Source organism: Pimephales promelas, chromosome 4 (genome assembly GCF_988280905.1).
Source record: "Pimephales promelas chromosome 4, fPimPro1.hap1.1, whole genome shotgun sequence".
NCBI classification, from domain to species: Eukaryota; Metazoa; Chordata; class Actinopteri; order Cypriniformes; family Leuciscidae; genus Pimephales; species Pimephales promelas.
Genome location: NC_142772.1, coordinates 15,669,813 through 15,687,585, shown reverse-complemented (window position 1 = coordinate 15,687,585; position 17,773 = coordinate 15,669,813). Strand labels below are relative to the sequence as shown.

The 17,773-nt window shown below is 37.9% G+C and overlaps 1 protein-coding gene across 3 annotated transcripts in view; it reads right to left on the bottom strand.

The window, feature by feature from the left end:
- Positions 1 to 17,773, bottom strand: part of abr (ABR activator of RhoGEF and GTPase) — a 490,118-nt gene that overhangs the window by 105,068 nt on the left and 367,277 nt on the right. For all 3 annotated transcript variants that reach the window (XM_039662200.2, XM_039662201.2, XM_039662202.2), the window contains 2 exons: positions 2,818 to 2,915; positions 2,593 to 2,724 (listed from right to left, as the gene is read on the bottom strand). In XM_039662200.2, coding sequence (XP_039518134.2) covers positions 2,593 to 2,724; positions 2,818 to 2,915 — 230 coding nt within the window. The remainder of the gene's footprint in view (positions 1 to 2,592; positions 2,725 to 2,817; positions 2,916 to 17,773) is intronic.

Genomic DNA, 17,773 nt, shown 5'->3' with positions numbered 1-17,773 from the left:
AAAAACTTCAAATATCGGCCCGATATATCGGCCGGCCGATATATCGGTCGATCACTACTTTAGATACCTATAATTATGTGCTGAATGGTCATGTACAAGACTTGTGTGGTACGATCCGCAGTTCTGCCTAGCCAGCGCAAAAACCCCCCCCAAAAAAAGACAATTACATTACAACAACAACAACCTTTATTTATAAAGCACTTTTAACACAATAAAACTGACCCAAAATACAGTACATAGTGTATAGCAGGACTACACTATAAAAAACCTCCAAAAAAGTTTCCAAAAGCTGAAGAATAAAAATGTGAAGAATTTAAAAATGTCCAATAAAGGAGCAGACCTCACATGATATGGGAGAGCATTGACATTACGGTGCAATTTTAATGATGTGAATTTTCTAGAAGTAAAAAAATAAAATACAGCATATTCATTTTTCATTTATTCTTGCAACAACACAACAAGATAACATTTAATAATTATATTAATAATAATTTAAGCTCCTTATTATGTAGCCAAATCTGTGCTGGTTTGTATTGGCCGCCTCCAGTTTTACCTTTGTTTTGCCTCCGACTAGCGCCGTGATGTAACCGACGTCGGTTCGAAAATGGTCTATACTCATTCCTTTCGGTGAGATTCTGAAGTGTGCATACGATGGGCACTTTACGATCCCTTAAGGCCAGAGAACAGGGTTTGTGAATGGCAGTGAAGCGATGTAACTGACACTGATAATAAGTCACATGATAATGACAACATGGCGAATGTCGTACATCCAGACACATTTGTACATGTCGAACATTTGCGCTTCACACATTCAAACTATATAGAATTATTTTTATTTTTTTTCGGTTGTGAAGTAATTACTTATTCAAATAAGTACACAAAGTTAGCAATTTTGGAATCAGAAATATTTTGTCTCCTCTTTTCCTCTGACAAAACAAAAAAAAAGAATCTGGTAAAGTGATTTTGAACTATATTTTAATCTCACATTTTTTTTTTAATCTCACAAGTGGATATAGTCATAATTATCATTTAATTATGTTTAAGTTGTCTTGTCATCCTCTGGTCTTAGTCAGAATTTTTTTATTTTTTTGTTAATGAACATTTTTCATCATAATTTTCATTAACAAAATTAACACTATTATGTAAGTAGCCTACTACTTACGGCGAGATTATAAAGTGTGCATCCGATGAACACTTTTCTGTCCTATCAGGCCACAGCCACAGGAGAGGAGTTGTAGTTATATAAAGAATAAAATGAATAGCAGTAAAGTTACACAACTGACAGTGACAACCTGGCTGATGTAAAACATCCAAATTTCATTCATACTACACACATTTCAGAGGTCCTGAAGGCTCCTAAGGCAAGTCTCAATCCTTGATGGTGAACAGTATTACTATGTAGCATTTGCAAATATGATTTTCGAGCAGTGCAGAGCTATACACTATGCTCCCATAATCCAGCCAGGAACGGATCAACAGTCTATATAGCTGCAAAAGAACTTTGCAATCAGCACCCCATTTTGTTTTTGCTAGTACCATAATAACATTCAATGCCTTTTAAACATCTCATTTTATTTTATTATTGCTAAATTATTCGAACAAAAAGCCACTAATTTCCTAAATGCCCACTAATTTCCTAAATGCCCCCCTCTCATTCTGTGGAGTTTGTTTGCACCCTCAAAGGCATAAAGCATCTCTGTAATGTCTTTATTCCCAAAATAGCAGTACTATCAGTGTTTCTGTCTGTAGAAGTAATGCTGTGTGTGCATGTTTAGCTTGTGGTGGTGTATATCTGTATTTACTAATGAGACTGACATACATTACACACCACATTCTCTGTGAAAACAAAATCATCTCTTTTGCTGTTAATTCACCTCTGGCTATGATCCCAAGAATGATCCCAAGAGAATAGCACAAACATAAAACAGAAACAAACCTACTGTGCAATTAAATCCACCTCATTTTTAGTCCCCCAATAAACTGCCCCGGATTTAAAAGAAGAATGCAATACTTTAAGAAGAAGAATTTGACTGAGGTTTAAGCATAAAGCTTAGTAAAACAGGACATTTGGCTTGATAATGACAGTGAAAAAAAGTGGCATCAGTGACTCACATGGTCGTCAAAGTGTTGCCACAACAATGAAGATCAATGAAGGCTTTATTCCAGTAAAATAAAAAGGGCATGTTAACATTTTTGTCATGGATCTGCTCAAAAATTTGTCTTGAATTATGACGATTTCTAACGTAAGCTGCATACACCAAAACATGTGTGAACACACTGATCTCAACACATACACACAGTACTTACTTAAGTTTAATTGGGGCATTTCCTGTGTATGTGAGGAAAAATAAATGTAAGCCATGGGTTCTCAGGTCGTAAAGCTGCCAATGTCAAAAATAAAGCACCACAACACACCATCTGCACAGCACACGCTAAAACCAGACAACAATAGAAATGACTCGCATCAGGAAACCACCACAATTTAAATCTGTCCTTTTATGGTCTTAACCAGTCTGGTGGAGTCTTACTCAGACCTGAGTTTTAATGGTTACACACGTTGTTTTCAACAAAGTGTTTTTCTCTTTGTCCTACCTGTACTTGGCCCTTGCCCATGATTTTGTCCACAATCTCATTATCGTCCTTATTGATCTTTGATTTGTCGTAACACTTCTCATAGCACAGGATCCGCAGACACTGAGAGCCCTCCAGCTCTATTTCAAACTCCTGTAGGGGAATAAATAAATGAATTGGCAGATACATGATGGTAATAATTGGTCAGGTGAATCTTATTTATTATCATGGCATGACAAGGCTCACCTCGTTCCACGTTGGTTCTGTTGTGTCCCTGAACACGCGCGTCTTGGCCTTACTGACGAAGTAACCAAAAGAGTCTACCTCCAGCGTACAGTACATATCTACAGAGAAAACACAATAATAATAACCTCATGAGAAAAAAAAGCATTTATAAAAAGGTCATTTGAAAGCTGTTGTTACATATACACACACCTGCAAAAACAAAAGAGTTGAATTCTAAATTATTTGAGGTCCAGGGTTTGATACCCATAAACAGCCGTAAAGTAAGAGTAACAATCTACACTCACCTAAAGGATTATTAGGAACACCATTCTAATACCTGTAAAAGTTCGAAATAGACCCAAAAGCGAAAGCTGGTGAATGATTTATTGAACAGAAAGTAGATAAATGCAACACAGGCTGTCTGCCGAACACATGTAGTCTTGATGAACGCAGAACAGGAAAAACTGGCTTCAGGCAAGATGATAGACGCTGGAAGGCGATCAGGTATTGCTCACAGGAAAAGGCAAACGCAGATTCCACCAGGCAGTAACCGCAGCACGGAGTAGCAGAACAGACACAGGATAGCCGGAGCAGTAACTCATCTGAGATATACGTGCACACAGGACAAGAAACAGTTGCAGAGATTCACAGGCATAAGTAACGGACATGAATGAACAAACAATAACCCGACAAGAAGGGAAAAAAGCATGAGGTCTAAATAGCCAGAAAATCAGGGCAAAAGAGGAACAGGTGTGAGAAGAGCAGGAGAGAGATCGCTGATTGGGAAAGGACACAGGTGTGCGAGAGCACCGAGAAAGAGAGAGAAAAAGCAGAACAAAACTTGACTCCTGACAATACCGTGTTTGACCCCCTTTCGCCTTCAGAACTGCCTTAATTCTAAGTGGCATTGATTCCACAAGGTGCTGAAAGCATTCTTTAGAAATGTTGTTGTCCCATATTGATAGGATAGTATCTTGCAGTTGATGGAGATTTGTGGGATGCACATCCAGGGCATGAAACTCCCGTTTCACCACATCCCAAAGATGCTCTATAGAGTGACGAAGTTACGACGTCACTCTGTAGGCCAAAACGTGGAAGTGAGTTAGCATTTGTAAGGGAAATTTTAAACTGAATATTAATCTAACCATGGTTTATCAGTTGACCTCATTTATCTGCTAAGTCTCTAAAACAATGTACAGTACTAAGACATTTTGTACTTTAGGGATGTGTGTATGTCAAGCACCTGATTGTGTGTATAAATAACAAATATGAGAAATGGAACCAGACAGATAACGAAGTTCGAGCTTGACATCTATGAAGTAATCATTAAAACAAAGTCTCCTCTACCTGGTAACAGAGGAGGCAGTAAATGAAGAACCAATCATATTATCTTTCATATTATCTTTTCCTTTTTGAATATGTGTATCTGCCTGTGTGTTTTATAATACATAGATGTTTTATTTGTTTTTAGACAGAGATGATTCATACAATAGATGCGGTTTTTTTAGTAAATGCTGTGTCAGGGAAATTGCAAAATAGGACAGACAGGTCAGGTCAAAAGGACAGAAAAGTCTGCCCGGTAACAATAACTAACTTGAGTGTGAGGAAAAGGAGAACTGGAACCTGTATACGTGCAGGAGCCTTGGCAAGGAAAGGAGGGGTACATCAAGAAGGGGGATTATTTGTGTATATAAAGTCTGGAAATTGAGAAGGATTTTTGCCCTTCTCATATCAGACTTTGTCTGTGTGTGAACTGCCTAATTTCTTATAAGAAATAAACTACTAATGCTTATGACTTTCGAGACTTTCACTTGTTCTTTAATTGTTGTTTAAGATCCAGGTAGAGAAAGAAAAAATTCCACAACACATTTTACCATTACGGTTCCCTCGCTCTAAAGCCTATGGGATTTTTGAATGGGTTTTTGCTAAATCGCCTGAAATAAGGTCTGTGGTGAACAAAGCCTCTAGATATGTTCACGTTTTGATCTATGACATAGAACACACAGTTATAACCTGCTTGTGGTTTTTAAAACTTTATTGTGTCTGATTGTGTTTTAAAATCTTTATATAGGCTTCAAAATGTATAAATTTTGGATTAACTTGTAAAGATTATCTTGCTAGACAAAACGTGTAAGGGTCACAACTCTATGTTAAACACAGATCTTATTTTTTGCGATTTTCCAAAAGTCTATGGGGAAAATGCATTGCTTTTCGACCGAAGGAACCCATGCGCCGCTAGCTTCCGAGTTGTCCTACAAAGTGACGTCATCACTTCGGCACTCTATTGGGTTGAGATCTAGAGACTGTGGGGGCCATTTTAGTACAGTGAACTCATTGTCATGTTCAAAAAACCAATTTGAAATGATTCAAGCTTTGTGACATGGTGCATTATCCTGCTGGAAGTAGCCATCAGAGGATGGGTACATGGTGGCCATAAAGGGACGGACATGGTCAGAAACAATGCTCAGGTAGGCCGTGGCATTTGAACGATGCCCAATTGGCACTAAGGGGCCTAAAGTGTGCCAAGAAAACATCCTCCACACAATTACACAACCAGCCTGCACAGTGGTAACAAGGCATGATGGATCCATGTTCTCATTCTGTTTACGCCAAATTCTGACTCTACCATCTGAATGTCTCAACAGAATTCGAGACTCATCAGGCCAAGCAACATTTTTCCAGTCTTCAACTGTCCAATTTTTTTGGACAATTTTTTTAAAAAAAAAACCCTTATTCATTATCTGAAATCGTTTTAAAGCCCTTTGAACAGTTTGCAGTTTGCACTGAAACTGTTTTTTGGACCTTGGACAGTTTGGTTCCCATTGAAGTCCATTATATAGAGAAAAATCCTGGAATGTTTTCTTCAAAAACCTTAATTTCTTTTCGACTGAAGAAAGAATGACATGGATATCTTGGATGACATGGGGGTGAGTAAATTATCAGCAAAAGATTTTTAAAAGTGAACTACTCCTTTAAATGGGTCATATAATGTAGTTTATATAATATAATTTTCAGGAGCAGCTTCTTAGCAAAACCAGCTTTATACTGATCCTTGTTTATAAAGCAGTCTGGTGAGACATGATTCGCGCAAACAAGAAAGTATTGACGTTGATCGTGGGGAATATTCCCTTCGTAAACAAAACTTAGCTATTGCGTCTTCAGCGGTTCAAATTTAGGAACATCAGAATGATTTCTGTGTTTGTTATTGCACCCAAGAACAGAACAACACAATCGCTTAGACCAGTGTATCAACAATGACGGACTATAGTCTATGATGACAGATCGCTCAGGGCGGGTCTCTGTTGAAACACTGCTGTCAATCAACAACCCTGGGAGGGGCGTGCGACCGTGTGACATCACACCGTCGAACGGCTCGATTTGAGGCAGAGGAATACATATAAGGAGATTAAAACAAAACCACTGGATGGATTTTTATCATTAAATGATGGTTGTGTTCAGGCACTGACAACACACATTGCAGTACAATCAACTTGTAAAAGTGCATGTAGCATTATATGACCCCTTTAAATCACCTTTCTTTCCCATTCTGACATTTAGTTTGGAGTTCAGGAGATTGTCTTGATCAGGACCACACCCCTAAATGCATTGAAATCCAAGTAAAAGACATGTGGGGGTTGTATTTTGCCCCCACATGTCTTTTAAATTTTTACATCATGAAATAGCTAGTCTAATAAAGGCTTTTTATAATTTTCTAAAGAAGAGTGCCTTGGATTTTCTTCTTCTACATGTCATTGAATTCCCAACCCCAAAGAACACCTTCAAAAACCTTTTTTGAACTCCTTGAGCACCCTGGACATTTTTTTCTGCTTCACATAATAAATAGTGTTCCAACCAATCACTGCCAGATGATTGGATAGACACGGGCTACTTCTTCATCTCCCACTTCACATGCAGCCGTGCACAAGCGTAAAACCTCACAAGACCCACCCCTGTTGGTGATTGGTTGGAACACTATTTATTTTGGTTTTGAGAGGTTGGTGAAACCAATTGTTTTTGTGTGCAAATGAGTTTTTTTGTTTTTTTGTTTTTGAAGGCCTGCTTATGGGGTAGGCAGCTAGCGGATCGTTAAGAAAGATTAGATGAATGTGATCATTTAGGTTTGGGCATTTTTTGGGCCTGAAATCACTGATACAACCTTTAACATTTAAATTAAACACAATTAGCCTTCCTTCCTTCTTTCCTTCCTTCCTTCCTTCCTTCCTTCCTTCCTTCCTCCCTCCTTCCTTCCATTATTTTATTGAATCTTCCAATCATTATTTATTGCTGTTATATTTTTCTCAGCTTTGATTTTATATTGTGTGTACATAAGTAAAAAATACATTGATAAATGATGAATTCTTAAATGAAAAGACCTTTACCAGAACCATCCTTTACTCCACGAATGGCTCATTTAGTGCAGCCCTACTGCCCTCACTCTCAATACTAAAAACATGAAATAAGGGCAGCTATATCTCTCCTCATGGTCAGATGAGGCTTTAGTTTTAGTAGCACTAGGCACAGAAACCTTGTTTTCAGAGAACAGGAAATGTATTTATAAAACCATATAAATATCCAAGAAACATGAATCAGGATTAAAAAAAAATGGAAATTAAAGCTGCAAGCAGCGATGGGCGGGCCCTCGCACCTGTAGCGCATTGGGGTGTGAGACGGCCGCGTTGCATATTCTACAGCTCAGCCGGTGCGGCTGTGAATTTGGTTCGCTGCTTCGGTAAAAGTCACTTCCTGTTGCCAGCAGGTGGCACTATGACTTAGGGTGAATGTCGGCATGTAGATTTGTTCAGGGCGGGACTCTTGTCAAATGTGTAAAATTTCGTGCAGATCTGAGCATTTACAGCAAAGTTACTACAACTTCCTGTTTCATGGCGAATCATCGACGCCACGGTCACACCCATCGACGAAAACGCACAGATAGCACAACTTTACATCGTCAATGCCTTTAGAAGGTACAGCAGAAATTTGAAGTTGATCCCACTAAATCCCTAGGAGGAGTTCGTTAAAGTACGGAGTGTGTAAATCGTCCTAAATCGGTCGCCAAATTCAAAATGGCGGACTTTCTGCCGAGTTTAGGGTATGGGTTCTTGAGGCTTTTTTGTGCGTCTGGTCATGGTAGATGTACCACAGAAATTTCGTACATATCGGTCAAACAAGCGGCGGGGGCAGCTTCGTTAAAGTTCACTTCCTGTTGCCAGCAGGTGGCGCTATGACTCTGGGTGAATGTCGGCATGCAGATTTGTTCAGGGCGGGACTCTTGTCAAATGTGTAAAATTTCGTGCAGATCTGGGCATTTACAGCCAAGTTACTACAACTTCCTGTTTCATGGCGAATCTTCGACGCCACGGACACGCCCATCGACGAAAACGCGCAGATAGCACAACTTTACATCGTCAATGCCTTTAGAAGGCACAGCAGAAATTTGAAGTCGATCCGACTAAATCCCTAGGAGGAGTTCGTTAAAGTACGGAGTGTGTAAATCGTCCAAAAATGGCCGCCAAATTCAAAATGGCGGACTTCCTGTCGAGTTTAGGGTATGGGTTCTTGAGGCTTTTTTGTGCATCTTGATATGATACACGTCCCCACCAAATTTCGTGCATGTAGGTTGAACGTGGACGAGGGGCTAATTTTTTCCAATTTTCTAGGTGGCGCTAGCGTGCCATTTTGCCACGCCCATCCGTGAAACCCACAAAATACGAAATTTTTCACCAGTCCTGACATGCGTGCCAAATTTGGTGAGTTTTTGAGCATGTTGCGGCCCCGAAAATGGCGCTTACTTTGCCGAAAAAAAATAAATAAAAAAATAAAATAATAATCCTAACAGTTTCAATAGGGTCCTCGCACTGTTAGTGCTCGGGCCCTAATGATTGGTAAAGGAATGTGCTCAGGTTTGCAGACGGAGACCACTGAGTGACCACATCAAATCTCGATGGGAGTGGCGCTTCCGTGCGGTGATTTTAAAAGGGTTCAGGCATAAAAACTGGGCTCTTAAAGACAGATAAAGTGTGCCCATCATTCCTTCAGCCATGCTTTGACTCACCATGTGAGGTTTGTGTATAGCAAAGTATATAGTAAAGAGTATATAGAACTGTATATAGTATATAGTTTTGTGCAACTGTTTACTAAATACTAAACAAAAACTGTTAAGGGTATAAAATTTGACCCAAATGTTCATGGTTGATAAAGTGAGCAGGTGATGAGGGCCATATGGCAGCTGGTCCATTCACACACAGTGTATACTTGCAGATGAGTTTCTTTTCTACAGATTAGGAACCTTTATAGAGGGATATGTATGGATAGAGTTATGCTGTTTATATTTAGGATCTTGTATCCTTTATTTTTCTCATCATTATTATCATTTAAAATGAGATCCCATTTTTTATCCCTGATCCCATTCAACATCTTTTATTAAGACTCTGCCCATTAGAGTAGAGGACATTTTTTTTTTAAAGTACAGGTTTTTTGCTACTCCTCCAAATCGACTCTTATTCTAATTCTTACGGAAATTGTGTCAGATGACCTTTGGACTAAGCCGCAAAGCCATGACAAAACATCTTTTTTTTTATTCATCTTTGTTCAAAACTGATGATGTCACAAACTTGACAAGGTCGACACAAAATTGGTTCATAGGCTGCATCTCGGTTGAGAATCCAAAAATGCTGGGATTCATCGGAACCCTGATCTGAGGGTCCATGCCAAATTTGGGAATAGCGCCACCTACCGGTCATGAGAATAGCTCATCTGAAAAATGCCTATTTTTGCTAATAACTTTTTTTAATAACAATTTATCATAATCTTGGTGTCTATGGATCCTTTGTGTCATGCCGAATATTTGGACACTGATTCTGCCAGAATTGGACGAACCACGTGTCCGCCATTTAGAAATTTGACATAAATTGCAATATCTTTTAAAAAAATTTCCATATCTTCACAAAATTTAATAGAGATCATCGACCGCATGTCCTGAAAGTTGATGAAATGACCTGAAACATTTGAAGAAAATGCCAGTGTTCCGGAGATGTACATTTTTTTTTAGCAAAAACGTTAACTTTGGAAAACCTTGTTAAAAATTTTATTTATCATATTTGATATATAATTTATTATTTTTCAACAATGTGACTGTCTAACATATTGAAGCAAATGAAAAAAAAAAGGTTAACCATAAGCTACATTAGCATAAAGTTTTTTTTTTTTTTTTTTTTTTTATTTAGATGGGACAATGCATATTAATGAACGTACAAGCATAGTCGAACGTAAATACGCCGGATTTAGCACAATGCTAATTTCCATCCGTTGTCTCCTAACACAGACAAATACAATCCAAAAACAGACACACAATATACATATCAACAAAACACATGTGAAATATATATATATATATATACACACACATATATATATATATATATACAGTATATATAAATTAAGAATAGTGATAATCATAAAAGTTCCTATAGGCCTATCTTATAGAGAATTTATTGTAGTACCCATTACAAAAACTCCTATATGTAGACATTCCAAAATGCTTATTATAAATATTTAAAATAAATCTACCTATTAAATTGAACCTTTATACTAAATGATTACATTTTTTATTTTTGTTCAGCCATCTCTTAAGCTGTTTCTTAAATGAAGCAAAAGTTGGGCTATCTCTGATTTCCTTTGGCAAACTATTCCAATGTGTGCAGCCTTTAATAGAGAGAACATTTTGTGCAAACGAAGATTTTCTAAAAGGTACTTTACAATCCTCGCAGGTAAATGACCTTGTCCTAGTCTCACTATTTTTCTTTTTTATAAAATCCCCCAGGGGCGGTGGGGCGATTCCATTCATATAAACTAGACAACTATTTTTAAACATTTTTAGATTTTCAAAATTTAGGAGTTGGTACTTCTTGAGAATTGGACAAAGGTGAAACGACTGTGGTTTCCTGTCAAATACCTTGACTGCTTTTTTATATAATTGATTAATGGTTTAATGCAGTAACTCCGGCAAAAGACCAAACTGTGAAACAATATTCAATATGGGAAAGAATCATACAATGAAGATAAGATTTAGCAGCGTCGGTTGTAATATAGGACCTAATTTTTTAGAAATTTTGTAAATTAAATTGTATTGTATTTTAGGGCTGCAACAACTAATCGATAAAATCGATTATAATCGATTATGAAAATCGTTGTCAACGAATGTCATTATCGATTAGTTGGTCTGATTACGTCACAGGGATTGTTTACATGCTACATGCGCTTCTTACATGCGCTTCTTACATGCGCTTCATGAGGCACACACGCAGTCTCTCTCCCTCGCCGGTCTGTGCGCAACACGGACGGTTTGGAGCACATTATCTTCTGTCTCGCATGCGCGCTCTTGATTCCGTGAGTTTGAACTAATTTGCGGGCATCAGGAAACCGCTATCAATATGCAGCATACACGAAAATCATTCACTTTTCGGCAAATTCGCCGTTTTTTTTTTTTTTTTTTAACCATTTATTATTTATTACCATTGTCATTACCATCACTCCCCACTACCACCATACTGCCCATATTGTTTTTGTAGATTTTTATTTCCATCCTTCCTCCTATGTAACAATTGCCATTGTCAATCCTGTACAAAATATGATAATATAATAATATAATATAATATAAGACAACCTTCCCCCACATCTCATCAGTCCCTATCTTTTCTATCTTTTTCTTTTTTTTTGTGTGTGTGTTATGTGCAATGTCTAAAGTGCATTAAAAGAGGGAGTACAGTGCGAGAATGTCTCAAATTGGGCCAGAGATGCTGTCCCGTTGAAACTACTTCTCGCCTGTCTTGCCTGCCTTGGTGTTTGCGATCGATGTTTATCCAAATATACTTATTCTTTTTTTTTTTCTTCTTTTTTTTCCTTTTCTATGTTGTGGTGCATTAAAAACCCATGAAGAGATAAGGGGGAAGTTATTGCATTAGTGATGACAATGACGCTTAATTCTAGTTCTACATTCTAATTCTACAGCATTGACAATGGCAATATTGATGATGATAATAATAATAATAATAATAATAATAATAATAATAGTAGTAATAATAATAATAATAATAATAATAATGAATGACAATGATGATGGCAGTGGTGATCACAACGGTGAGAGCAAAAGACAGCAACAACAGCAATTACAACAATGAAACAACAAAAAATTAAATAAAAGTGAAAATAGTAATCATAACAGTGAAAATTCAGTAACAGTAACAAATTCGCCGTTTTGAAACCAAAATAGGTGACCTGCGTTAATCGTGTATACTTTATGAAGCCATACTGTAGTATAATGTGAGATAGAAATGTATATTTAAGTCATTAAATTCAAGTTAACGTAAGCTTTTCCCTCCACTGCGGCTGTCAGTCATTCTCTATTCGGTGTTCAAACAGCGCGTCGCGTTACAACAGTTAACATGATGAAACTCTTTCCAAGAGGATTCAATGTTATTATTATAATTGATCCGTAGATAAAGGTCTATGGTTTCGTAATATAATGACTATCTTGCTAGACTTTTATTGCTGTAACTTAATCACTTTCTACTGAGTGTCGATCACAACACTAGAGTAGACTCGGCGCACTATAATTGTTCTTCACGTGCAGTAGCCTAACTGAAATTTAAAACTGTTAAAAGAAAAGGCTTAATAAACTATTGCAAAGATACTGTATAATACACAGTCAATATTGCTTCCTCACTAAACAGCTGGGCATCTGATTTTTTCGATGTTTTTCATGAATGTATAACAATACAAAGAGCAATGTGTAACGTTTTACCAGAGATAGTGCTACACTTATTGTCTCTTATTTTTTCCCCACTAAGGAATGTTTTTTTCACTAAATGTTCAGATTTTATAAAATTATTGTGCACTTGTGATTTTTCTAGGCTAAGTTTTTCTGAGTTATCCACTAATCTAGCTTACAATAGCATTTTTGTCATATATATTTTTTTTATTTGTTGTTTTTCTATATAATGAAGTTGTCTGTATTAAGAAGATTGTTTAACACACAAAAGAGTGTGGTTTTATGGTTTTATTTAGTTATAATAAACAAAAAAATGAAATAAATTTTTTTATCCGATTAATCGATTAATCGAAAAAATAATCGTCCGATTAATCGATTAATCGAATCGATTTTTGTATGTGCTTTTTGAAAGTGAGGTTTGAATCTAGTATAACCCCAAGGAACTTGAACTGGGCTACCAACTCCAATTCCTCCTCTCCCAAAAACACGGAAGATCTATTTCCTGCTAGCGATTGCTTCGTGAGTGTCTTAAATTCAGTTTTTAAAGTATTTGACTTCACAGAGGGTTTTTTCGTAAACATCATCACAGCGGTCTTTTTGGTATTAAGAGTGAGACAAATTTGATTTAACCAGTTTTGAACTTCAGTTAGTGATTTTGTAAGATTTGCAGCTATTGTCTTTTTATCTTTTCCATGAATGAAAATCACAGCATCATCCGCAAAGATCTGCACATTGCAGTCCAAAAAAATATCTGTCAGATTATTAATATACATTGAGAACAATAAAGGACCGAGAATTGCGCCCTGTGGAACTCCAACATGATTACTAAGAGGAGGAGATTTAACACCATCTGTATTAACACACTGTGTTCTGTTTGATAAATATGATTGAAACCATGATATAGCATCTGTAGAAAAATTAAAATGTGTAAGTTTGGTCAACAGTACTTGATGGTTGACTGTATCAAACACCTTTTTAAGGTCTAAAAATCCCGCTCCTACACAATTACCCTATCCAAAAAATATTTAATCTGTTCGATCAGACAGCAGTTTGCCGACTCAGTGCAGTGATTGGGCCGGAAACCGAACTGCATACGGTGCAGAGGGGTGAAACCTTTATCCAGATGTTCAACAAGTAGTTTTGCTATCCACTTTTCAGCAACTTTAGAGACTATTGACAGGATGCTATTGGACGCTAATTGGCAACCTGTGTTTTTGATCTTGATTTAAAAATTGGTGTAATAATGCCCTCTTTCCAAGTTGATGGAACTACCCTTTGACTGATTGATTTATTAACCATAAAGGGAATAGGTTGTACCAAAGCATCGTTATGAGTTTTTAAAAAGTTATTGTCAAGACCATGGGCATCCCTAGCTTTGGAGTTTTTAAGGGCAGCAATGATCTTTTTTACTTCTACCTCCGTTATATTTTTTATCTGGAAAATAGGCTGATCGTCATTTAATGGTCGAGGTAAAATTTTTGAGGGAACGCAGAGCCTTGTTATTTCAAATATAATATCTATAAAATAATTATTAAGTTTTTGCCACAGTTATGGGATCTCTAATCCGGGCATTATCCACAGCTAACTCAATGGCTTTAATTTACTTTTTATTGTGTTTACCTAATAATTTATTTAAAATTTGCCATGTTTTTTTCCCATTACCTCTTGTACTTTCTATAATGGAGACAAAAAAGTCTGCCTTAGCTTTTCTTAAGGTTTGTGTAACTTTATTACGTGCGTGTGTAAATTTTTCCCTATCAGTGGACAAACCAGATTTCAGATATTGTTTAAGCAACACATCTCTTATTTTTAATAAATTTTTACAAGTTGGATTTAACCATGGTAGATTATTTTTCTTCCTAGCCCTGCCACTCCCCCTATGGGTAAAGGAGGACATTACCTCATTAAGCTTGTTGTTAAAGGCATTACAACTGCTCTCTATATCATTTGAGCAAAATATTGCCTCCCAATCAACCATTTTTAAGGCTGTATTAAGATTCTTTGTTTGATTCTTAGGTATAAAATTTAATTTAACATCAGAGGAATGAAGGGCACTATTTATTTTTAGATACCTCTTTTTTGAAAGCTTCCTTGAAAATAAAATCATGTTGTGGTCTGATAAAACAGTTAAAAAATTAAAGGTCTTAATAATTCGGTTTGGCTTGTTGCTGAATAGAAGATCTATTCTTGTCTGAGAGTTATTTGTTATTCTAGTTGGCTTTTCAACAAACTGTTCTAAATTGAAATAATCCGTGGATCACTGAGATTTCTCCTACCATGTTTATCATCCCAATTTATATTAAAATCACCTATAAGTATAATCTCCTTATTTTGGTCACAGGATTTCAGCACGGTTTTTAGCTGGTCAATATAGCTGGGTGTCGATATAGACATATTAAGATAAAAGACATTTCTCTTGATAAAATGATTTCCACACCAACACAGTCAAATGCAACATCAGTTGACCACTCCAGCCGTCTACAAGTCCAGGTATTTCTAACGTAGAGCAATACTCCGCCACCTTTGCCTTTCTCCCTGTCCTTTCTAAACACCTGATACCCAGGCATAGCTACCAGTGCATCAGCCGATGTTGCCTTCAACCAAGTTTCAGATAGTCCTAGAGAATAAATATTTGAATCACCTAGGATGTGCTCTAGTTGTTCACGCTTATTTCCGAGACTTCTAACATTTATATGTCCACACAGCAATCCCTTAGGTTTATAAGTAGAGTCCCATATTGTTTTCGATTGATTAAGAGTCTGAAATATTTTAGTTCTGCTATGTTTTTTTAGTACAGGATTTCTGAGTTTTACCTTTGTGCAGTCATTGATGTTTGAATAGTTACTGCATACCGCCAGTGAAGATAGCCTTGGCACCGAACCGCTGCTAGCCGTTGATGGTGTTAGATCCGTTGATAATATTAGTGACGGAAAAAAACTCTCAACTGCTGTGCCGTCATCACGACCCCGCTGTGAGCCGCAGATGGGGTTAGCTGCTATCCTTTGGGCTGGTCTGCTTGGAGCTGCTGGTAATATTTTTCCCCCCGCTTCCAACTCGCTGGGAGTCGCTGATGTTGTTAGCCTTAAAGGGTTAGTTCACCCAAAAATGAAAATTAAGTCATTATTTACTCACCCCCATGACCTTCATTCATCTTCAGAACACAAATAAAGATATTTTTGATTGAATCTGAGAGCTGGATCAGTCCTCCATAGCCTGCCTAAGGGACTGGCTCTTGACGGCCCATAAAGTCATTAAAGAAAATGTTTAAATATTCCATGTGCCTACAGCGGCTCAAATAAGTTTATCAAGCGACGAGACTACTTTTTGTGCAAAAAAAAAAACATAAAAAACGGCTTTATTCGACTATTCCATTACTTCCTTATGGGCGCATGCGCGAGAACTGAGAGGAGGACGTTGTCCTCGGTTCTCCTTTGACTACTTCTTTTTACCGGCTGCTCACCGCTTAGGAGTATTACTGCCACCTACCGTATAAGATGATGATAATGCACACTGTCGTTTTTTGAGAAGATTAAAGGCTTTTAAGTGCACCTTGTAGTGCGGAAAATACGCTAATTGAAAAGCGTATGTAGCGCGCATCTTCCTCTGCTTGTAAACAGAAAGTTTTGCACTTCCAGCTATATCAGCACATCATCTTATACGGTAGGTGGCGATAATACTCCTAAGCCGTGAGCAGCCGGTAACAAGATGAAGGAGAACGTCCTCGTCTCAGTTCTCGCGCATGCGCCAATAAGGAAGTAATAGAATAGTCGAATAAAGCCGTTATTTATGTTTTTTTCGCACAAAAAGTATTCTCGTCGCTTGATAAACTTATAATTGAGCTGCTGTAGGCACATGGAATATTTAAACCTTTTCTTTAATGACTTTATGGGCCGTCAAGAGCCAGTCCCTTAGGCATTCTATGTAGGACTGATCCAGCTCTCAGATTCAATCAAAAATATCTTTATTTGTGTTCCGAAGATGAACGAAGGTCTTACGGGGTTGGAACAGCATGGGGGTGAGTAATTAATGACTTAATTTTCATTTTTGGGTGAACTAACCCTTTAATGATGATCCATTGATAACTGCTGGTGGTGCTAACTTCACAGCTAACGACAATAGTCCCGCGGCTGCCAGCTCAGGTCCGTGCGATGGCGCTGTCCTTCCTTGTCCCCCAGCCAACACTGCCAGTCCGCTGTGGGCCGCCAGCAAGGCTAGGCTTGGCACTAGATAACTGGAGGCCGCCGGTATCAATGGCTTCGGCTCAAGCCCACCAAGACCCGCAGGTGTAATTATTCTCAACAGAAGCTCGCTCGGAGCCACAGACATCCTCCCTGGAGATACCGGTGAGGTTAACATCTCGGGTACAAGGGGCCCAGGATTTAGCTTGACATCACCAGCTAGTAAGAGTATCACGGCAAAGTGCAGCAGCCCCGCGCGGCAGTCCAATGTTGAGGCGGTCTCGCCCTTTGTTGTAATTTTTGCTCTCGATTGGTTATTATTCAGGAAACTAGAAGAGAACAAAAGATGTTGACTTCTTGTGGCTGGAAGGAAAAATCTGCCGTTTTCCTCATGTAGCGAAAGATAGCAGTACGAGCAGACAATAACGCACAGTATTAGCAAGGCAGAAGGCGTCACACCAGTTATAGGAGTAAAAGCAAAAGTAGGGGATTCATTAGTCCTTCTACCTTGCTTATTAATAAGCGGAGAAAGTTTAGAGATTTTAAGTTTATGCGATGGTAGACGCACCGCTGTTTCCCGTGCCTGTGACATTGCGTGGCCTTAGCTGGGCTCCATGCTAAGTTAAGTTAGCTTAGCATGTGCTCATTCTCACACTGAAAGCTAGCATGTGCTCATTCTCACACTGAAAGCTCTCCTTGGTGGCCTGCTGAATCAGTGTCAATGTTCTGTTCCAGACATAGTGTCTTTCTAAGAATGATCTCATCTGTACTTATTAAATGTAAAATGTGGTGCATTTATATACAAATTCTTCTTTTTGAGTTGATTTTGACTTGAACTATGGACCTTCTGCATCTGGGTAGAAAGGGCAAGGCAAGATAGAGTTCTCAACGAGCCTGAATACGTGGGGAGTGCGTGCGTATTACACGCCATAAAGTGCGTATCATATGCACACGAAAACTGCATATCATGTAGACAAAAGCTATTTTTGGCGTATAAATGGCATGAGAAATAACATTCGTTGTATAGATACAC